We start from the raw sequence: 22862 nt of genomic DNA on the forward strand, positions 1-22862 counted from the left end.
GCGTAGCATGCCTTGGGCATGCAAGTTGCTGGCGGTCGAGGTTATTTTAAGGGCAGAGCGCCTACTATGGTCGTGCGAACGGGGTCGCTACCCATACCTGTGCTTCACTACTGATCACTACTGAACGGAGTTTGAAAAGATCACATGGGCTTCCAATTTGGAATGCCGATGCGCGGCAAACCATGCCATGCGCCGCACATGACTTGAAACTGCAGCCTCGGGCTCTGCAGCTCCAATCTTCGTCTTTTCTTCTTGCCCCTTTGTTCAACGCGACCTCAGAAGATATATCTTGCATATATTGTGAGTTTAAATGTACTTCGAATTTATTTTTCAATTATCCAATGTCAACACTGCTTGTCTGCTTGTCTAGCATTGAAAATCCTCGAAAATCTTACAAAAGAATGATGGAGGAGCCCGAAAACACAGATACCATGAACTTGCAAGCTCCAAATCAGCCTGTTGATGACAAGTAAGTCCTTTTGGTATTTACTGTACTGTCTTAGTTACCTCATTTGGTCAGTCAACACCCTGCTGAAAATACAAATATCAAACGTGGTCGTGGCCGTCCAAAAGGGTCGAAAAACAAACACAGTGCCACAACTTCAGTTACTAACAATAAACCAAGCACTACAGAAATTCATCGAGGGCCTGGAAGACCTCGGAAACAGGCTGTGAGGTCAATAACACAGGTTCAGAGTGTGGTATGTAAATAATATTGCATTTTTGCCTATTTATAAACTACTCTAATACTTCTAGGATGGGCCTGTGCATATGGAACCTGGGATAAATGTGCATCAGCCACTTGCTCCTATTTTTCTTTCCCAAGCAGTTGCAGCAGTCCCAGATCAGGTGCCAGTTTCTCTTCCATCAGACCAAAACCCAATATCAGAGCCAACATATCATGAGGAAGTTGAGACTTTTGTTCTTCCTGCACATGATCCTTTACAGCAATTGGATGACTCACCAGGTGAGGATGATTTGGACAATTTTCTTGGACTAGGCAACAGCAATGGGATTAATGGTGATGCTGCAAGTGCTGAGGGAGACTTTACTGAGGATGATGGTGAAACTTCTGGGCAACTGCCATCACTGGTCTTGGATGCATTCTGGAAAAAAATTGAGTATCTCAAGGGTTTGACAGAAGGTCAAGGGCGATCAGCTAAACACTTGGTTTATGAGAAGCTTCAATCATTCTGGTTGCCTCATTTTGACTCTTTCTTCTATCTTCGGCAAAAAGCTTTGTCTCCAGAGCAGCTTTTGATCCCTCGATTTTTCTATTGGGATCCCTTGCTTCTTGTTGATCGCATCCCTTGCCCTGTTATTCATACATCTGGTACAAGTACTATTGCTTGTTCTGGGATATTGGTTCGCCATGGTTATTGTCAGATGCCATGCCACATAATTGATCTTGAGAATTCATACTATCTGATTAGCGTACGCTATAGATGCAATCAGTGCAAGCCTGTCCACACTTTCTCAAGCTGCAATCCTTTAGTCATAGCCAAGCTACCTAGGCCTCTTGCTGCACAATTCCCTGCCTACCTTAGTAAACGAAGTGGTCTCTCAAAGCAGGTTTTTGCTATCATGCGTTGCTGCTTTCAAAATAGCTTGGGAGCCAAACAATTTGCAGATAGCCTAAATGTTCTTCACCACCGATTTCATGATATGCTGGAAGTTCAGTATTTGCAAACTGTTCTTGAACGTGACAGTGGATTATACAAGCCTTTTCTTTCCTTTGAATCCAGTCCAAGTGCTGCACCCTCTGGCCAATACTGTCAGGATATTTATGATAGAGAAATTGGAGCTCATGAAAAGGAGTTTGATCAACATACTGCTCAATTATCATCTCGTGGTATGGGTATTGACCATTCACACAAGGTTAGATTTCTCTACTTTTTTTTCTCAGTTTCTTACATTTGCTTTCTAGATTACCAAACAAATTGCGAAGATCCAGGGTGAACCTGTTTTCACAGGCCTTCTCACTATGACTAATGAATTTGGTGAAATACGAATCTGTGATCTTGTTCCAACGAAAGCCCACTCTCAGTTTGATATTGCACTTACACGGATGAATCATTCTATTAAACTGTTTGGTCTTGAACCTCCTCGCATAATCTTTACAGACAATCTGGCAGACAAGCCAATGCTTGAACGACACTTCCCCAGCCTTAAAGAAGGAGTACGACCTGTTAACAGTCTTGGTGACCTACCTGTCTTGCAACTTCCCTCTGGATGTATCCCTAAAGTTTTTCAAACAGCTACGCAAATCAATTCAGCAATTCTTAGCTTCATTGACACCTTCTCACATCTTGATGGGGACAAACTGGTTGTTGGCCTAGATACTGAATGGGATGTTGATCTATCAGCATGAAGACAAGGTGTACCTGATCACCGAAAAACTGCAATCATGCAGATTGCTTATGGTAATGAAGTATGGATATTTCAGGTTAGTACTGTAAATTTACAGAAATGCAGATTATGCATTGACAATGTTATACAGTTGAGTGAACATATTGCCAATGGATCATTTCCTGCTCAATTGTCAACATTTTTGGCAAATTCTCAAATTCTCAAAGTCAGGAGAAATGTTTTATTGGACTTGAAGAATCTGCAAGAAGATAGTGAATCCTCTACTCCATTTGTTGGAGGTATTGATCTAGGACGACTAGCAAAAGAGAAAAATGTTGTTAGTGATGCACGTGCTAGTCTGGGAGACTTATGCATCAAAACACTTTCTTGTATTCTTCCCAAGGATCTCAATATCCGAATTAGTCCAGATTGGTCTGGGCCACTTACAGATGAACAAATTCAATATGCTGCACTTGATGCTTGGGCTTCTCTTAAAATTTATGAGAAGCTAACTAGTCTGTGGATCCCAGTTCCTGTAAACTTTGCAAATGCACTTCCTGCAGGAGATCAGATTTTTGTTTTTCATGAAGATCGCACTACTATTATTGCTTGTGGAATTGTCTCACCTGCTCAATTCAATAGCTTTGAAGGGATTAATATTACAAAAACACAAGTACTCATTCAGGTTGAAGAGATCTATGTTCCTGGTGCTAAAATACATTTGCACCGCGAGCAACCTCTTTCATTATTTGGTCAAACACCATTTAATATGGTCTGCAGAAGAAGCCAAGTCAAGACATTTGTCCCAGAATTCATCCCTGCTCAACATGGCAATACCATACCAATTCCCAATGCCTCTGATTCTTCTAGTAATGTATCAGACATTGATCCTTTAGCAGAACTGGAAATGGACTCCAATTTTGTATTTCAGACAGACAATCCAGATTTTCAAAGTCTCAATATTAATTTCTGTGAAGCAAATGCTGTTCCTGCTACTCATCAAACAGCAAACTTTTCTGCTGAAGAAGTTGATCGCAATGCAGCAGATGCATATGTCAAAATTCTTCATGACCTTACAGAAGTTCCTTGGGCACCTGCTATTCGCAGTGGTGTATTGAAAGATATCTTCCATGTCTTTCATATGATATATATACCCAAGTCCCATGGTCTCTGTGTAACCTTTTCTCGAGCTTTGCGTGATGCAATATTTCTTCCTGATGATGAGGACAAAAGATGCATTGTCTCATATCTTGCAAGCCAAGACCCACCTATGACATGGGGAGAATGTTTGCAATCCAATCCTCAATTTATAAAGAGACATTGCAAACATGTTGTTCCTCCTCCAGAACAGCTTTATGATCTGGTCTCCAAAGTATTTCAGGTCTATGGACCTTTAAAAGATGCACAATCAGGTTTACCTCTGTTTAGTTCCAATACTTGGAAAACAGTGAAGAATATTCTCGAGATTATTAAACTTGGCCAAATATCTGATCCTCCTGGGATACCATTATACTACTGCCTTGGCATGGCAAGAAATGGCCTTCCAATTTATCGATGCTGGTGTGGAACCAATTTTACTGAGGGTGCAGTTCATTGCCCCATTCGCAAGAGCATGCCATATTCAGGTGTTTCTCCTCGTCATACTGCCAATCGACTAAAAGATTTTGTATTTCGGCATAATATGCTGGTTGGCACCTATAATACTACTGGTCAGCACTATAAAGGCCACTTTGATATTTGGTTAATCAATGAACGGCAGTCCTTACTCAACTCAGAAAGGATCCGACAATTAATTCCAAGGTCACAGCCAGTTGCATGATGGGTCAATGGTGATCTTTACATTCAAACAACTGAAGTATTTGGAATTTTGCTTGTTCCGGATCCTGTAAAGGTTGCCAGCGGAATTTTGAAATATGATTCTCAACTCAAGCCAGAGCAATATGCATACCTTGCATCAAAGCAGGATACACGATATGCCATCCTAACTGTTCATACTACAGAAGAGAAAAATCTCTTCTCTAGATTTATGCGGAATGAGCCAGTCTTCATGAAAGAAGGTGGTCCTGACTGGCCATCTGCTGTTCACAAATGGAATGAATTTGCAAATGGGAAGACTATTTTCTACAAGGTCATTTCTTTCTTTTTCTTTTCAAATTCAATAACACTCATGTCATCATCCAGCTCATAGAACACTTGAAATCTTATTACACAGCATGGGCAAATTCACTCAACACAAAGCATACTCGAATAAGTACATACAATGCAAGAAAAGACATTGACAATATAATTCAAAACCCTGCACATCTTACTCATGCCCCACCTGTACCACAATACCCTACCTCAAACCGTCCTTTACCAACAGCGGGCCTCAGAAGTGAAGATGTAACCAGTGAAGAGCAACCAGTGGGGACAAGCTCTCGGATACAATTGGCAGGTGCCAGTCAACCCTTTGTGGCAGCGCAGAAAAGACCTGCCGAGCCAATGGGAGTTGATGATGATGAAAGAGAGGTGTCACGAAAGCGAGCACATCGTCAATGTGCCAAATGCGGGATGGGAGAGGGGTGTGCCGGAAATAGAGGGAAAGCCAGGTGCCGAAATTCATGCAGGGATTGTGGAAGTACTGAATGTGAGGGAAGGGATAGTAGGAACCGGAAGAAGAAATGTCCTAATAGTTAAATTGGTAGTCAGTAAATGTATATGTCTCATATGGAATTGAAGTAACATACCCAAATTAAAACAATAGCGAGATAACAAGAAAGAAAAGCGAGCAGAATGCCTACTCGCGTTCACGCTCGCAGTCGAGGACACCACTTGCGGAAACGGGTGCCACAGATGTGAGGCATTGGCGCTGGACAGGACAGGGGAGATAAGGTGATACGGTCGTGCGTGTCGGAAAACGAAGGTTCGGGGAGTTGGTGTGGGTGGTGGTCACTTGCTCAGTTGCCCTGTCTTCGCAAATGGGCGCTCAGTCGATAGCGGGCCCTGCGCAGTGAGCTGGCGGATGAGAATGGCGGGGACGGGGACCGAGGAGCGGATGGCGCATCTAAACGAAGGCCACTTGGGCCTACGTTACGCGAAAACGAAGGTTGGGGAGTTGGTGTGAGTGGCGGCCACTTGTTTGATGTGCGCCGTTTCCGTACATGGGTGCTCAGTTGATAGGGGGCCTGCGCAGTGAGCTGGCGGATCGAGGATGGCGGGGACGGGGACTGAGGAGCGGATGGCGCATGTAAACGACGGCCACTGAGGCCCACGTTCACACCCACTCAGCCGCGTGTCCTGCCTCGCTGCAAGGGAGCCCGAAACGGGGGTGGCGATGGCGAATGGAGAGGCACGATGGCTGCTTTTTCATGTTCAGGGGTGGGAGGGGATATGGAGCCGAGAAAAGAAAGAGAGAGAGGCAGTGGGAGCAGAGCACCGGCATGCTTGCAGTGTGGAGATGGGGAGGGGAGCGGTATGCAGTTGTTTGGTGCCATGAGATCGTGCGTTGACATCCGAAATGGTCGAAGTGATTGAAACGAGGTGATTTGAGAATGGGGAGGGCAGAGAAGAGCTGTGTGTGGGGTCAGAGGTGGCAGTCAGTACAACTGACCGCCACCTCAGTTGTCGCAGTGAGTCGATGCCGTTAGATCGACATGGCCGAAGTGGTTTGAACGAGGAAATTTGGGGGTGGCGAGGGCTGTGTGTGTGGTGAGATTGCTCAGAGGCGGCGGTCAGTACGCCTGACCGCCGCCTTGGTTGTTTACTGTGGAGCATTCGTCATATCGGGCAATGAGATGAAAAACTATGTTACTTACCTTTGATACCGGGTTCCTTCGCTGTTTGAGAGACTTGGATTGGGCGAGGCTGGGAGATGTTGGAGGTCAGTGAGCACAGAGGTGAATGGATGAACAGCCGCGTGATTTACGAATTATCTAAGCGCAGCACATGTGATTCAGTAGTGAAAACTGACCTGTATTGCTCAATATGCCATGGAAAGGCGTAAAAATTTGTATACGTGTTTACATAGGTATAGAAAGTAAACTTGAATTTTTTTAGCGCGACGGAGCGAGTGGAAGGTGCCGCCTGAAGTAGTGAACTCGGTAGTGAATATCTCACTACTTCGGTGGCTATGACGATCAGAGCTGTTGCCAAACAGAACCAACCATCGTCCCGTCGTCTGAGTTCGCACAAGCTGTCCGGCTCGCGAAGGCTACCTGAATATCAGCTCAAACTATTCCTTGGTAAGCCATATCATCCTCTTTTTCTTTCCTTTTTTTTCTCTTCCTTCCTTATTTTTTATTTTTTATTTAAAATTTTGGACACAGGTATGAGTAGTGAGCCGTGCGAACTTGATGATACTTAGGATGTACTTATTTGAAACGGCCTCAGATTCACGTCCAGTCCCGTCAGGTGCACCTCAACAAGAAATTTGCAAGAAATGTGTCTTGTAGACAATAATGATGACGTGAGCGATGGGTAGCTTCCTGATCTTCGTCGCGACTTACATATTTCACCCTTCAAGGATCTGACTGACGCTGTAGAGAGGGATGGTGAACACTACCACATCTGTATCGGGGAGCATTCTGATGTTTGGAGGGGAATTGAACTTGAGGTCGACGAGGTTCCCACCCTGGTGAGGCCGTCGTCATTTCACGTTCGTTTTTACTCATAGCGGACTACAGGATGTCATGGATGTTCTTCGCGGAGGCTCGAGTAGCAGACCCGACCATCGAGAACAGCCGCTGACTGGACGCACTAAGCGCCCATGCCAGTATCCCATCAATGCCATCACAAGTTCCATCAACTTCATCAAGACCGCGGGAATTAGTTCCCCAGGAAGGACGGATCCGCCAAACAACTTTGATGATGTCACTTTCAACTTCACCCTTGAAGACGACCATCCCGAAAGCTCATATTGGGGACAAAGCCAAAACGTAAGCGCTCTCGCGAAACCTTACTGCCTTGGGTGGGCGCTGAATGGAACATAAAGGTGCAAACGTTCTCGATGGCCCGCCATGTTTCAATGCGCAACTCGGAAATCAACAACGTTGGAGGTAATTTGACAGTAAATAATTATCATGTCTATCTTCAGCCAGACTCGGAACTTGTACGAGCGCAATTGTCGATCCCATTCTTTTAGAGCTGACTTAGGATGCTAGTCATCAACCTGGGATCTCTGGGCCCGACCATTTTCGGTGAGTTCTTCACCTGCTCAATCCATAAACACAACGAAACAAGATTTCTACATAGGATCTGAAATTAAGGATAGTGAGTAGTAGCAATTTAGCTCCGTTTTGATCACTGAGTATCCATTATGTGTTGTAGTTCCACGCTGCAGAGAGAGTTGAGAATTTTTTAGCGCGTTTCAAGTGATGCTGATACCATACAATATTGATCTGATTTATGTAATTGGAGTTGAATAAAGGTTTATGTATTATCGACCAAGTATAACTAGTACAAGCTTTAGACCCGTGTCTACGCCACGGCGCTCGCTGCTCTCGACCGTTGCTTCGACACGGGTCACAGCTTGCCGGGGGCAAGCCCCCTGGACCCCCTGGTACGCCTGCCGCTCACGCGGCTCAGAAGGGTGTGAACTGCTTAGTAACATAAAGCCATCAATCGTGTTTTCTTATACTTACAAGCTTTAGACCCGTGTCTATGCCACGGCGCTCGCTGCGCTCGACCGTTGCTTCGACACGGGTCACAGCTTGCCAGGGGCAAGCCCCCTGGACCCCCTGGTACGCATGTTGAATCCAGCAAACGCCGCTCACGCGGCTCGAGAGTGTGAACTGCTTAGTAAGATAAAGCTGAATTTGTCAGCCATCAAATCCTTTGTGTTTTCATATAGAGAACTTTATTTCTAACCGTTTGCAAAAAGGTTGGCAGTGCGATTTTTGGGCGATCTTGAAAACAAAATTCAAGTTATGTGGCCAAGGACTTATATTAGCAAGTCCTTGGGAATGGCCAAGTAATTATCCTGGTGGTGTCCTTATCGGACCGCCAGAGGCCAACAGACTGGGGAAACCCTAGATCAGGGTCTATTTTGTTTTGTTTGTTTCTAATGGTGGATTGGTCTGCTACGAAGATCTACGACGTTTAACTCGTCCGTACGTTGCTTTCAGGACCCAGCACATCAGCGCTCAGCGCTCGGCCCTCACCGTTCTGCCTCTATATTGGGCTCAGCACCAGCTTCCACCCCACCGATCACAACCAAAGCGCTGCCAATGTTACCCACCACATCCATCCCCGCCACCTGGCTTATCGCGCGCTCTGCCTCGAACATCATCCCTAAATCCATTCCTGCTCACTGCATCCGCCGTATGTCCACCTCATCGGCCTGCCGCTGAACGTGGGGCTCAATGCACGGATAGCAAGGAACGAGAGCCCGTGCTGGGTGCGTGTGGGAAGGAGGATGTGACGCAGGAAAAGGTAAAGAGGTGACCAAGCTGGCAAGGACAAAGGTGAAGGGTTAAGAGTGCACGCAGACTCAAGTTCAACCTCCTCGCATTACGAGACCTCAAAACTGGACATGAGATCGTGCTACGCCTGGTATGGGACGAAAAGAATCGGGGCGCATAGTCTGCCCACACCCCTCAGTATACACAAGACGTTCCAGTAAGTACTACGTTATCTCACATCCAATCCCTTGCCTCGTATTTGTACCCCACATCTGACCTATCTTTTCCTACGCAGAAACCTCCTCGTTAGACTCAAACTCGGACTGTATGCACATCCCGCACCTGCTTGACCCGCACGAATGGGGTACATTCTGCGTGCTCTCTTATCAACATCAGCAATCGGCAGGTGCGGAGCCAGCGCGAAGAACTACCCTTACATAGCTGACCACCTTCGTCGATGCACCAGACGACTCTATTACCGGACATGCACATGCACGTAGCGGCTGCAACCGGAGTGAAGCGGATGGTGGGAGGAGGGAAGGCGGACAGGTCAATTCTGGTCCGTTCGTAGGGTGGAAGCACAGGTTCCGGACGAGAGAGAATTCTCTTCAGTAGCGGGAATGGAAACTGGGTTTGGTGCGGTGGCTAACGCGTGGAGACGTGGTCCTCAACGGGATCGGCAGCGGCAGTGGGAGGGCAGGGGGCAGGGTCAAATTATGGCCCCACTTCCACTTGAAGTACTGAATGGCTATTGGAGAGCGGAGGGAATGGGTGGGTAGAGGGGGTTGACATAGATAGTCGACATCGTGGCCTTGTGATAGTGTGTACGGACGCATGCCAAGATCAAGTGGCTTGGAGGTTTGAGTAAAATTTCTGGGACTCGTCTGTTCAATTACAGCAGGATAGATGTAAGGCCAGCGTCAACGCACATACTTGGGGAGGTCCTTTCGCAATAATTAGTAATTACTGGGAAGGGAAAGAATGACATCAAAATGAAATAGGGACGTTGAACGAAGCATAGCGTCTCCCATGCAAAAGTCCCCCTCGAAGGGGCGATTAGAAATAGGTGAGTACTCCCTCGATGATGTCAGAAAAAGAAGAGATGCCAAAACCAGGAATTCAGAAGTTATCTCCTAGCACGGCATAAGTCAGTGATAGAGGTGAGAATTAAAAAAACGGCCTCAGCTATTGAAAATCAGGTTTTGTATTTTCCTGGACTTTCTTCGATTTGCTTAGCCATCGTCTCCCCTGCTTTGAGAAGTTTTTGACTCAGTACTTCCTCGAGTCCATCGTTGAGCTGATCCATAAGATCCAGACACTTCAGAGCCCAACTTGAGCTTGCCATTGGTGTGCACGCGCTTCGTGACCGGATGACCCTACACACGTCAATCCGGTGTTTAGCACTTTGATGGACGCTGACCTCGGTCAGAGAGCGAGCTGATTTGATTCACGTACTATAGACGCAAGGATCAGTATAACCTCGATCTGAACGGTAATCGGTCTTACTAACCATATTGCACTCGAAAACGTCCTTTGTTGTGTTGCCTACCACTATGGCAAATGTAGTTCGCCATCGCAATAGATCTGCCCTCTGTAAGGGAAAAACAGCTCGATAGTTTCCTCGGGAAGAAAGGAGAATGAGTAGGTTTCAGGCCATCCCCACATAAAGTTACGGACAAATACGAAAGCATGACCTTTCCTTTTCGGAGGACCAAGAAATGGCCGGGTAGAATCGAAAGCTCTTGCGTGTTTCCAATGCCGTCAGAAAACGTACTATGATGTTCTCGAACCCTGGTTACCATTGTCAGATGTCCCGTAAATTATTTCCCGCTGACGCGAATGAGGCGAAGTTTCCTGAGGGCAGGACGTCCATCGAATTGAGGAAAGCTTTCCACAATCTTACTGGGATGATGCAAGTAAACCTGGACTGTGATAATAAGGTTAGCAAACGAAAGATCAGCAGGGGGAGAGTCGCCATCATCGTACTTCCAAATCACGGATTCCGAGTATGTGTCCAACTGGCTCCTAACCACTCCGACTGTGTTCCTTGTTCTAGTTCACCTTCATAATCGCCAGACTGAGAGGAGGTCATGTCTGTGATCTCGCGTCATGATGGCGGTATGGGTGATCAGATGCTTACACGTAGATTGCGATACTTTCGAAAATATTCATCCAGGTTTCGAGAGACCTCCCATAATTCGCGATCCTTGCACCCTGAGGCGCCGAACATCAAAGAGAGCCTGAACGGTGAACCTGGCTGGGTCAGGTTCACTTTTTCTGCATCCCGATAATTGTGCTTCAGACGGAATTCTAAATGGTCCTCGGTCTCATTCACAAAACGCAGACTTGGGTACGCCAGGAGAGAAACGCATCCACTGAGCGGTTAGAAACGAGATTTATCCCTTTGGAGAATTGGCTCAAGTAAGACCGACCAACAGCGACCAGCCTTTGATCAGCTGTCAGCAAATACAGTCAAACTACAGTACTCACCAATTCGCGTCAAATTACTACTGGAGCTAGGGAATGAATGATCCTACATGCCGACTGCATTTGGAGTTAGAAAGTGGGTGGCTTGATGGGTTGAAACTTGAAATCAAGTTGAAATTCGAAATTTGATTGATTGACCTTTAGAAATAACAACGACAAGCAGCCCAAGTCGCCACCAGCAACAGAAAATCCCTGGAAAACCCTGCACAAATTACCATCGTACTGGGAACGCCGCAGTCAGCAGGTGAACGGTGATTTTGAACGACTGGCCAAAAACCTTACATGACAGCTTGAGTACAGTTTGCCATGTGACGTCGGACAAAGTTCTGATTCGAACTGTTGGGCACGTTTTTCCTTCCTGGTTTTGATCAATCACTGACTGCCGAACTCCCAGGAACGAGACTCAGTCTGTTACGTTGTATCTTCCGCGACACGGTGCAAACGTCTCTCCAGACATCTTCACGCTATTTTGAAGAATTGGTGTCATGATCGATTTGATGTCGGATATAACCCACCCTTGCACCACTTCTTCATCAACACTTGCACTATTTTTCGGTCTTACTTGCATAACCTTGCTTCATCGCCGGAATCTTGGTTGTGAGATAAGATGTTGAAGATGTCAAGACCGCCGAACGGAAGTTCCACTGGGAAGGATTACAGGTGGAGGGACGCCTCTTCGTGTGTGCAGATGTCAAGTCCCTGCAGACATCCCCCATTTTGGATCCAAATTTAGGCAAGGTCGAATACAACTTTGCCAAGGCCCGAGAGTTCGCCCCGGTTCAGGTGTATTGGTCATTCCGTCACCGTGGATCCATGTATGTAAGCTACTTATTAAAGGGCGGCGACAGCAGTTTCTCTTTGACTGCTCTTCTCTACGTCTCGAATGGCTAAACCCAGAAGCCCCAGGATCTACAAGTCCCTCATTCCAGCCGTGCCAGTAATCCGCCAATCCATCTTCACCTTCCTTTTCGAGCATGGGTACTATGCCTGGCCGTCTTCTGTTCCAGCGCTAGTCGACGCAACCGACGGGCGGACCATTACCCGAGGGCAACTGAAAGACTACGCCCTTCGCTTAGCCTGGGGTTTGCGTAATGATTTGCGGCTTCCTTCTACACCTTCTAGTACCTCCGACACTACGTCCCAATTGTCTTGTTCAACGCACCTCGCTCGCGGGGACACTGTGATGATCATGAGTCCTAACACACTATCCTGGCCTGTGGCGCTCTTTGGGTGCGCATTACTCTACACGCCCTGATTGTGCTAATACATATTCTCATGATAGATGCGTCGCTGCTGGTCTACGAATAACATTTGCCAGCTGCACTACAACAGCCAGAGAGTTGTCCTGGCAATGGATAGATAGCAAAGCTCGCTGCATCATCCTCGCACCTCATCTAGTACAGGTTGCGAAAGATATGTTCAAGCTCGTAGGAGTGTCGGATGACGAAGCCGATCGGCGAATATGGATCCTGGAGGACGAGACCATATTGACGTCCAATCACCGGACAGTAACCGGTAATTATCTTGGGACCCTGCTCTATGGCGGTATATTATCTGGAGAGGAGCTGTTTAGTGGAAGGGACGCCGACGAAACTGTTTATATCTGCTATAGCTCAGGTACCACGGTGCGTTTGTCGTTGAAATCCCCGTTGTGATCGGTGGTTGTCACAGTGATTAAATCGATATCTAGGGACGACCCAAAGGCGTTGAGGTAATCTATCAGGAGTTTTATGAAGAATTTAGTAGTGATTCTCTTATCTATCTTTCCAGACAAGTCACAAGAACGTAGCATCGGTGCTGGGGATGACCAATGCTGTCTGGCGTGGTTGTGAGACCGACAGTGACGTCTATCTCGCCGTACTTCCGGTGTACCATATGTTCGGTATGCTCTGTAATTCATCTGTATCAGCCTTTGTCCCAACGACGGCCTCATCAGGTTTGGCGATGCTCCTGCATTACCCTTTGATGCGAGGACGAGCGTTAGTCATGTTGAACGGGGGATTCGAACCTGACAGATTTTGCAAAGCCATTGAAGACTACAAAGTTACCACTCTCATGTTGGTCCCGCCCATCCTTCTCACTCTAAGCACACATGCCGGTAATTTATTATCACTTTGGTCCTGATGTTTTACTGATATACTCGTATGAACAGCGGTAGATAAATACGACCTACGAACTTTGACTAACGTAGCATCCGGTGCTGCGCCCCTATCTTTGGCACTTGCAAATAAATTCCTCGGCCGGCTCAAATCGAGGGGCGTGAACGTTCATCTACTGCAGGGTAATTTTATATATCCTACTATGATGTACGATTCTCAAGTGATGTATTCGGTCAGGCTGCGGCTCGACGGAAACGACATGTCCCGCCCAGATTGTAGCCCCAGAAGACTCGACAAGAAAGTTCGGAAGCGTCGGACAACTACTTCCGAATATAGAGGCGCGAATTATGCGCGAAACTGATGGTTTGACTGGTGAGACCATCGACGTTGAGGAAGGACAGCCTGGGGAACTGTGGTTAAGAGGACCAACGATTACCAAGGTATTTTGATTATCATTGTGGGCGAGCTCCAATTTATCTCATGCCAGGGATACTTGAATAATCCGTCTGCTAATGAGTCTAGTTTCACTGTCGATGGTTGGTATAAAACGGGGGATATTCTACGGCGTGACCAAGATGGCTATTTCTATATTGTTGATCGGAAGAAAGAGATGATCAAGTATAAGGTACGCGATGTTTAAATTACCTCCTTCATTTGACAAGTTTAAATCTCTTCTTAGGGCTACCAAGGTATTGTTTGTCTTGATGAACGACTGGACTATGATATACTAACGTTATCTGCGCAGTGGCTCCCGCGGAGCTGGAAGCGATATTGATGGAGAATACCGAGGTAGCGGACGTGGGCGTGATTGGTATCATGAATAAATACAGCGGTGACGAACTTCCTAGGTGCGTCTCCTCTAGTATCCAAAGTGTGCGCCAAGTCGTTAATTCAGTAATCCAGGGCATACGTCACCCCATCCAATCCCGCCGTTTTGGCACTGGAAGAATCGAAGAGAGCTTTTGAAATGCGGATAAAGCATTGGATTGAAGGCCAGGTTTCGCAATACAAATATTTAAGGGGTGGTGGGTATTCTCTTCAACCCTTTTGGGAGTAAACGACTTACTGGATGGTTTTTTTTGTTCTGGTTTTGAAGGTGTTGTCGCGGTCAATGACGTACCAAAGAGGTCCGCTCCTTTTCTTTTTCCATAGCTTGATTTTTTATAACGGTCCATCAGTCCCACAGGGAAAATTTTGAGAAAGGATCTTCGCGAATGGGCGAGGATAGAACAGGAGCGGGGTCGTAAAGCAAACATGGCAAGGCTATAAATTATGCCTGAGCTCACAGGCATGATCATCGAACTTTTTTCCATCCGAGTTGATAATCCTGCGAGCTGCCGACGCCTCACAACAGCCGAGATTTCTTCAGTTTTATATTTCAGTCTACTTGTTGTAGTTTACTTATTCGATTCATTCAATTGTTGTCTGATACAGGACGCTCGGTAAAATCTAGGATTTTCTTGGGCCATATATATATATATAAAAGCCATAAGTTTATGAAGGACAAAACCGATAAATACACCCCTTTTTTGTTTGGTTTTCAGAGCTATTTGAAAAGGCAAGATGAGGAATATCCGATAGCCTTTGAGTCCATGACCGCCAGGAGTTATCTGGCCGCCATTGACAAATTACAGAAATGCTGTTTGAGACAGTATCGCGCTGAGTCACATGAAAGCCGTTTGAAAGCCGTGCATACCTAGGCTAATCCCCACCCAGACACATTCACGAGTAGAAGGAGTATCGGACACTTGAACTGGAGAAAAAAGTAGATAAAAGTTACATAAACTAGAGCTGAAGAGAAAAATACATACAGCAACTGATTCATGACTCCCGGTATATACAGTGACGTTTTACTCAGAAGGATTGTGCCCTGTGAAAGTGGTGGGTATTTATGGGCATCTTCGGCAACTTTTTCCTGGAATGAGAGCGGGGTGTAGGTTTGGACCAAAGTAATTTAGAGAGAATATGGACATACCTCCAGGGGTATGTCGGCCTATTGTATGCATTTTTTCGATATAAATCCATGATTAGGGAATTACACAAAACCGCTCACCGTGGTCGAAAATGGAAACGGAAGTAACTCTTTGACTGTCTCTATGGCATCTTTGAATGTCTCTATGACATCTTTAACTGTCTCTATAGCATGGAACTACAGCACATAATGTATATTCAGTGATCAAAATGGAGCTAACACTTCCGTTACTCACTATCTCCGATTTCAGTTCCGATTTCAGTTCCTATGTAGAAATTGTGTTTCATTATGTTCATTGTGGATTGGGCAGTTGAAGGACTCACCGAAATCGCGCGGGAGAGGTGATCCTTGAGTGATAACTAGCATTTCAAGTCAGCTGTGAAAGAGAGGGATTGCATTGCTCAACAATGGCACCTGCTCGGGTTCCGAGCCTGGCTGGGGATAGACATGATTAATATAAGTATTTTTTGTAAAATTGCCTGCAACATTGTTGAATTCCGAGTGGCATATTGAAAGATCACTGGCCCCCGGGAATATTTGTGCCTTTATGTTGCATGGCTCTGTGGGAGTGTTCACGTCTTGGGTTTGTCCCGAGTATGAGTTTTCGGGATCATCCTGTGATTTAAGGTGATGTCGTTAGTGCCATTTGGCGGATTCATCATTTTCATGCCTAATTACCGCTAGACCGTGGCCAGCAACAATGGAGTGTCCTTTACTATCAATGAGTACATTTGCGTTGTTGATGGGATCCTTCCCCGAGTTACTGCGTTTCCGACCTTTAACGCCGTCAACGCGCGTAATGATTTCCTTGCCAGTGGCCAAGGGATCCTGAGAAAAGACGGGGTCAGTCATAACTCTACGGGTGCCCGAAAGCGGTCAGGGTAGGCCGGTACGCACGAAACTCGTGACAAGAAAATTATGTACATACCTTTACAATGTCCTGCCAAAGCAAGGATTGAGTGCGCGGGTCAGATGTAGCTAGCATAATTCCTAACAACGCATGGGTTTGGTGGAGACGCGCTTCTATTGCGTCAATGTAACCCTTGGGCAGGCTGCGCTTGCGAGAGGGTCCCAAGAAGGTACACCCTACAAACGAATCACATTAACAAAAATAAAGATGTCTCAAGGGGCAACCCAGGAGAGGTTCTGACTGGCATGAGACTTACATGTTCCAAGCATCACACAGCTCTCACAGGGTTCGTTGGGGTTGGACCTCTCACATTTACACTTGGACTTGTGACACTGGTCGCACACCCTTGGCTGTAGTCCTATGCCTTAAATTCTGCAAGAATGCACTTTATTCATTTCCATAGGGAGTGCATTTGACCACTTCGTCAGGATGTGGGTTAATGCACAGCTTGCTGTAGGGTGGGTGGGAAGAGGTATTGTTGATGTTATATGGGTACATATTTATTATTTAATTCTGGGGAGACATTTATGTTCCCACAGCTTTGTTTCTCCTAGAAAGAACAACGGAAACTTTACCATATATATATTTGATGATGTTCTGACACTCCTAGATAGTTTCCCTCTGTCAAATCTGACCGAAATAGGCTGGATGCAACAAATCCATTTTGGATGACCTTGGGCCTTTCAATGCCTTTGGTACACAACTGTCAACAATACACAGTTTTAGTTCTGAGGAGAAATATATGTCCTACAGCTTTGTTCGTCATAGAAACAACCTCTGAAATTTCACCAAATATATGCTTGTATATGTTCAGACCACTTCAGATAGTTTCCCTTTGTTACATCAGACCGAAATAGCTGGATGCGACAAACCCTTTTTGGATGACATTGGGGCATAAGACGCCGTTGGTACACAGATGTAAATAAACTAAATTTTGAGAAGAAAAAAAAAGTAGCTACTCTATCACACAATGCACAGGGAAAAGAAAATGATAAGAAGAATATAATAAAGGATCTACTTATGGAGATTAAGCAAAAAGAGGTAAATCGTGGGGGTGGTCGTCGTCGCGATGGCTCCACCTATCCCGATCCGACGATCTACATCGCGCAATCCCTCGCAATCCCAGAATCAACAAAGTCCGTACCCTCCCTTCGACGATGACTTCCTTTTCGAGATCAAGGGCGACGATTGGCGGAGTTTTGAAGAAGACTACTGAAGTCGGGGAGGGGATGCTGTCGCGACGGATGCACGCGATCCTCTCGTCTTCGCATCGTCGTGGAACGTGCTGGGTCGCCGTCACCCATTCTGGTCTTGGTAGGGTGGTTGTGTTGTGTTGGTCCAGTGTCGTCGTCGTCGTCTGGTCATGGGCCCCATTGTCCGTCATTTTGTCTTCGCGTTGTGGTAGTCCATTGACGTTACAGTGCACCGTGGTCGCGGTTGGTGGTAGGTTGGCATCCGTGGCGGTACTTCGTGGTCCATGGCCATGGCCGTGGTCGTCCGTTGTAGTGGTGGTTGCTTCGTGCTCGTCCGTCGTGGTGGCATGGCCGTCTGTCGTGGTCGTGGTCAATGAAGCATGACGACATCTGTGATCGTCGCTTGTCAGAACAAGGTGTGGAGAGGGAAGCACCGTAGACTTACCTGGGATCAGTTTCTGCATACAATTTGCATCGGTTGGAGAAAGGGAGATGAGTGAGCGGCAGAGGGGGCAAGGACGGTTACTGGGGATTATGTTAGTTGGTGCTGGTGTTGGTGATGGGCGCTCGTCGCCCGTTGTCGTTTGAGTGACGGGACATGGGAAACATACGAAGAGGTCGGTGTATATGTTGGAGGGGGAGGAAGACGTACCCTTGACGACAAGGATGATCGATGCTCGGCGCCGAAGCTGTTGGATGTGGTGGTTGTTGGATGTGGTAATGGTGGCCACTGGGCTGGTTTTGGATGTGCTGGCCGGCTGATGATGGGACTCGGGCAGTGCGTCAGGTGGGTGATGGTGGGCGGTCGCCGTCATTGGTGGAGGTGGTGGTGGAAAACCGTCGTTGCAGACCCTTGTTGTGGGCTCTTGGTGTCGCCGTCGACGCTCACATGCCGGATGGACCGTTGGCGCTTGACGTAGCACGCCCAAATGAACCGTTGGCGTGCCAGGTCAAACATTTGGTGGTGGTGCTGTTGGCATGGATGATCCAATGAGGAATGACGCAGACGAAGTGCTCAGCTTACCACGTTAGGGTTCGCGTCTAGCGAACATCCCCAGGTCCTTCATCCGGCGGTTGGTCCTTGCGCAAACGTGGAGAGGCGGTCGTAGACGATGATTTGAGGGTGACCTTGGACTTGAGAGGGTTGGTTGATGGGGTGGCCGTGGAGGATGTTTAACATTCAACGCTGGTTGAACGGATGATGGAGTGACGTGGCATGCTCAACCACGCATCAACAGCGCTCGGACAATGCCGAGCGCTGACGGAGAGTTGCGCAAGTCGCTCCTGCGTTCGTTGTTGGGAAGATAGAATTATGGAAAAATGTATCTGAAGTATCTGAGGAGTATGATTAGCATTTGAGATAGGTAGCAATATGTATTCATCAGGCGGGGAGTAAAAGTCGTAAGAATTCCGATCTCACATCTGAGATTCTGGCACTTTCAGTTGCTTTATTGTGACCCTCTGCACCTATCCCATCCTCCTGTACCCCCACAACCCTTTGATTTCCATCAAAATTTGGGAATCCATTCAGTTTTTCATTCTGAAGATTTCTATGTAAGTTTCATGGCCATTGAATGGTTCAAGTGGTAACAGTAGAGTTAAAGTCAGAAGAAATACACTCTATTCAATGACTTTCACAACAAATCCTTCATTATCAAAGTGGATACTGTACTTAGAGACTTCTTACTGACACAAACCTTTACTTAGGATCCTGTGAATCTAATTCCCTGAATTTAGAACAGTACACCAAGTTTTCCCAACACAATTACATGTTTTAAAACCCTCCTAAATATGAAAAAATGAGAACAAGACTTTCAGGTGTGTCATTTTACTCAAAACACAAAACTGCCTGTTCTAATATCATTTCACTTATGCTATGGATATTTGGTAGACTCTAGCTGGCATGTATTAGTTTGCAACTTGCTGGAATGATATGTTTTTGAGCTTTAAAAACAAAAATACTCCTTTCTCTACAAATTTTAGCCAAATTATGATAGTGTGTGTAAGTCAGAGTTCCTAAATTGATCATGCTCATTGCTGACCTATTTTTCCATTGTCAGTATAGTGTTCCCTTCCCCTCCTTGCTCAATTTCCGTTGGTTTCAATATGTTTGGAGAGTTTGCATCTGTTTGTCCACGGCTTTCAAACTCGTCATCCAACTTCACCATGTGGCATCCATCCACTTGCGAGGGCGCCATGCACACGAAACATGGAAAATGGTTTATGTTCTTCTTTTAGAGTACTGAAATGTGTATCTTTCATTAAATACAAGTGTAGAGAATGAATGACCGTGCCTTTGGGCAACTATTTGTATCTATGTGGCAATGTCATCCAGCTGGAACCTGAGCCATCCATCTGAAAAGCTGCTGAATTGAAATACAAAATACATATTATATGATACAAACCAATTGAAACTGAAGAACTATGAAGTCAAATCCATCAATATATTGAATAACACCCTCAAAAGTGCACTTTTCATGATTCCGCACTCAGAAGCTACCTTTGTTGATGATTGTTTGTTACCTCAGAAGGATCAAAGAACAAAAGGTCATCCAGAACATGGCTTGCGCATCCATCATCTCCACACCTCTGATGGAGGCGGAAATTTTTTGAAAAAATCGGAAATATATTTCCACATTACTTGGTAGCTTTGAGTAGCTGTAACACAAGTTTTGATGGAGAAAACTGGGAATCATTACAATTGGAATATTCTGGTGAAATGCAGCTTTTTTAGAAGAATTATGACATGCAAAAACATATGTGGATGCTCTTTTGGCAAGAAAAACATACACAGAATACAAGAAAACATACCAGTCAACAATGCTGATGCAGAATGTACCATTTCAATCATAAAACATATCTGAGCTATATTTAGATCTGTCCAACATTTTGAATTCCAAGAAAAAATACATTGCTCTTCAGACAAAAAGAAAACATCCACAGTGAAAACATACCAGTCATCAATGCTGATCCAGGATGTGAGATTTTTGAATCATCAAACATATCTGAGCTATATTTAGATCTGTAATAAATTACAAACATTCTGGATCTCAAGAAAAAACATATCTGGATGCTCTTTAGGAAGACAAAACATACAGAAAACATATCAGTGATCCAGAATATCCCATTTCTGAGAATTTTGAATCATGAAACACATGTGAGCTATATTTAGATTTGTAATAAATCACAAACATATCAGGCTAAAAATAGATGCTGTAGAAGAATATTATAAGCAGAAAACATATTTGAGGGGTATATTTTATTATAGATGCAATGGTTTTTATTTTTGAGAGGCATTTTTTCAAATATATCAAGGTTCCACAGCCCATGGCATTTTAGCCAAGTGGCCAATTGCACACCCTATGGAAATGAATAAGGTGCAACATTCCAGGTCAATTTGGTCTAAAACTACAGCCTGGGCTGGGTCGCACGCTAGTGCAATCATTGAATCGGTGAAAGAGGTTCGCGGGTATTGTAATTCAGCAACGCACCTTTGCTGCTTCGACGCCTGATAGTCTTCTCTTGGGAGGTTGATCCCGACCCCGCATCCGATCCAAGTCCCCAATGCTCCAACGAAGCGTCCGCGAGGTCGGAAACATTGTCGTACTGTTCACCCTCCCTCTGAATAGCGTCAGTCAGATCCTTGTTGAAGGGCGAAATCACGTCGCCATCCATCACTCACGTGACCATTATTGTCGACGAGACACAAGTCTTGTCGAGGTGCGCCTGACCTGAGGGGAAACATTCCATGATGAGTAAGCTTGAGGAACGAGAGCATGCTCATATTAGGATAAGATAATGTTTTGTGTCAGAACCAGACATTTACATGTACAAATACTAATATATGTCTATGTTTCGGGGAGTGCTTCTCCCCATCACTTGGATCTGGTTCTGACATGAAGAAATTACTTGTCGGTTACCTCCTTAAAATTTTCGAAAGACTTCCTGAGCTCCCTGCAAAATTTTGCATCTCGCACTATGGTCGACACAATCACCGACAGCACTCTCACCCCTCAGCCTCGTGTGCCGCGCACCCACACTTTGCCTACAATTATTCAGCTCTTAAAAAACCTCTCCCTACCCAACATTTTACAAAAAAACAAGAACATTGAGGCTGACAACGATGCCAGATCCGCCAAGACCTTGAATCATGCTCTAGACCCAGCTGGTCATCCTGAGCTGGGATCAGAAGTCGCTTCATTGATCACCATTGATCCTGAAGATCTGGCCCGATTAAGGATCCCGTCCTTCTTTGCCTCCATTCGCGAGCATGTTTACAACAGTTTGGCGAGGCGCCTAGCCGATGATGAACTTAAAGAAAAGGAGGAGAAAAAAAGGAAAGACGACGATGTCTCTGCAGAAAGTCTCAGACTCTCCAAAAGGCGTTGCATGGATGGAACTAATCATGTAGAAAGAGTTGTGGGGGAGCCAATTCCCATTGAATTCCCGCAATCTTTATATGACACTGAAATCTGTGTTGCAGTGCCACTTCCCTTCTTCCTCACCCGGAATCTCCGATCTCTGATTGATGAAGCTTCAACCCTCCCTACCGTCAAATCAAACCCTGCACCTGGGGAAACAAAGGGTACTTATACTATGTTTGTTCAGGTGTTTGAAACCCATCAGGAGTTTGAAACTGCACATTATCTTGCCTTCCGCTTACGTTAGGATCTTGTAAATTTCAGGGAAGATGTATTTATGCATGAGATTTACTATTCCAAAATTTCAGAGGGAGATTCGAAGATTTGTGCTCTGGAGGCATGACTTTGTGCTTTTCATTACACCAACCAAACAAAAGTATTGGAATGTTTTCTCAGATCTCTTTGGATCAGCTAGACTGTTTATTCTGAAACTTTCCAAGTACATTTAAATTGTATTTGAAAGTCTACCTACAAATTTCTAGAGGGGGAGATGAAGTGCTCTCAGGAAGAAGGGCAAAATACCAAATTTTGCTTGCAAACAGCTCGAAAAACGTGACATTTGCGTGACATTTGCACATCATCCATCAGCCAAATTTGTTGTTACCTAGTGTGACACAAGTTTCAATCTCCTGATATATCTGAACCCTGAGCACCGGAATGCCTCTGACAGCGAACACAACACATTTATACCAAAAAAGAGTAGATATTCATATAGAAGAGAAAAAAGATTATTGGCTTGTCAAAAATTTAAAGAATTCGATGAAGTGGTGAGGCAGAAATCGCGCAGCGGTGAAAAAGTTTCAAACACCTGAACAAACATAGTATTCTTAATTTAGACAAACTCTCAAATCGTTTTGGGAAAGAGCTGTNCCCTCACATGCAGCCAATGGTCCGAAGCAGCTGCCAACATGTGGAGCTTCCAAATCTCTAGGGACAAGTCAGGTGCAGATGGAGAACATGCTGCTTAGTTTGAAAAACACTTCAATTTTTTTAACACATTGAACAAAAGGGACGAACTCTATGACGCGTGGAAAACCATGGAGTTAGAATTCCG

The 22862-nt window shown here is 45.5% G+C and overlaps 7 protein-coding genes across 7 annotated transcripts; 3 read left to right on the forward strand and 4 right to left on the reverse strand.

The window, feature by feature from the left end:
* Positions 1 to 401: 401 nt before the first annotated feature.
* Positions 402 to 3746, forward strand: LACBIDRAFT_321428 (uncharacterized protein; the record flags this gene model as incomplete). The annotated part of the gene is made up of 9 exons (XM_001873702.1): positions 402 to 469; positions 504 to 515; positions 626 to 701; positions 757 to 1434; positions 1456 to 1878; positions 1928 to 2353; positions 2414 to 2446; positions 2501 to 3460; positions 3696 to 3746. The coding sequence occupies 9 exons, from the start codon at positions 402 to 404 to the stop codon at positions 3744 to 3746; spliced, it is 2727 nt and encodes a 908-aa protein (XP_001873737.1).
* Positions 3747 to 8833: 5087 nt separating this feature from the next.
* LACBIDRAFT_291940 (uncharacterized protein) lies at positions 8834 to 11929 on the reverse strand (the record flags this gene model as incomplete). The annotated part of the gene is made up of 16 exons (XM_001874353.1): positions 8834 to 8908; positions 8965 to 9013; positions 9069 to 9106; positions 9164 to 9605; positions 9660 to 10102; positions 10182 to 10211; positions 10237 to 10317; positions 10501 to 10517; positions 10630 to 10764; positions 10788 to 10803; positions 10867 to 11036; positions 11159 to 11182; positions 11217 to 11259; positions 11352 to 11415; positions 11496 to 11571; positions 11776 to 11929. 12 exons carry the CDS (start codon positions 11927 to 11929, stop codon positions 9959 to 9961), a joined length of 954 nt encoding a protein of 317 aa, XP_001874388.1. The 3' UTR covers positions 8834 to 8908; positions 8965 to 9013; positions 9069 to 9106; positions 9164 to 9605; positions 9660 to 9958.
* Positions 11930 to 12096: 167 nt separating this feature from the next.
* Positions 12097 to 14581, forward strand: LACBIDRAFT_302005 (acyl-CoA synthetase; the record flags this gene model as incomplete). Its single annotated transcript, XM_001873703.1, has 11 exons — positions 12097 to 12443; positions 12496 to 12838; positions 12984 to 13311; positions 13366 to 13494; positions 13550 to 13752; positions 13800 to 13937; positions 13992 to 14001; positions 14058 to 14160; positions 14216 to 14337; positions 14409 to 14439; positions 14491 to 14581. The coding sequence occupies 11 exons, from the start codon at positions 12097 to 12099 to the stop codon at positions 14579 to 14581; spliced, it is 1845 nt and encodes a 614-aa protein (XP_001873738.1).
* Positions 14582 to 15034: 453 nt separating this feature from the next.
* Positions 15035 to 16463, reverse strand: LACBIDRAFT_302006 (uncharacterized protein; the record flags this gene model as incomplete). Its single annotated transcript, XM_001874354.1, has 10 exons — positions 15035 to 15065; positions 15124 to 15227; positions 15288 to 15305; positions 15366 to 15461; positions 15520 to 15549; positions 15608 to 15643; positions 15699 to 15899; positions 15963 to 16112; positions 16213 to 16370; positions 16451 to 16463. The coding sequence occupies 10 exons, from the start codon at positions 16461 to 16463 to the stop codon at positions 15035 to 15037; spliced, it is 837 nt and encodes a 278-aa protein (XP_001874389.1).
* Positions 16464 to 17757: 1294 nt separating this feature from the next.
* Positions 17758 to 18202, reverse strand: LACBIDRAFT_302007 (uncharacterized protein; the record flags this gene model as incomplete). The annotated part of the gene is made up of 2 exons (XM_001874355.1): positions 17758 to 17777; positions 17833 to 18202. The coding sequence occupies 2 exons, from the start codon at positions 18200 to 18202 to the stop codon at positions 17758 to 17760; spliced, it is 390 nt and encodes a 129-aa protein (XP_001874390.1).
* A 1822-nt stretch (positions 18203 to 20024) lies between these two features.
* LACBIDRAFT_321434 (uncharacterized protein) lies at positions 20025 to 21171 on the reverse strand (the record flags this gene model as incomplete). The annotated part of the gene is made up of 7 exons (XM_001874356.1): positions 20025 to 20098; positions 20199 to 20210; positions 20342 to 20409; positions 20484 to 20549; positions 20747 to 20819; positions 20879 to 21008; positions 21070 to 21171. The coding sequence occupies 7 exons, from the start codon at positions 21169 to 21171 to the stop codon at positions 20025 to 20027; spliced, it is 525 nt and encodes a 174-aa protein (XP_001874391.1).
* Positions 21172 to 21365: 194 nt separating this feature from the next.
* On the forward strand, positions 21366 to 22055 carry LACBIDRAFT_321435 (uncharacterized protein; the record flags this gene model as incomplete). Its single annotated transcript, XM_001873704.1, has 1 exon — positions 21366 to 22055. The coding sequence occupies one exon, from the start codon at positions 21366 to 21368 to the stop codon at positions 22053 to 22055; it is 690 nt and encodes a 229-aa protein (XP_001873739.1).
* Positions 22056 to 22862: the final 807 nt, after the last annotated feature.

This window comes from Laccaria bicolor, genomic scaffold, assembly GCF_000143565.1.
Source record: "Laccaria bicolor S238N-H82 LACBIscaffold_1 genomic scaffold, whole genome shotgun sequence".
Taxonomy (NCBI): domain Eukaryota; kingdom Fungi; phylum Basidiomycota; class Agaricomycetes; order Agaricales; family Hydnangiaceae; genus Laccaria; species Laccaria bicolor.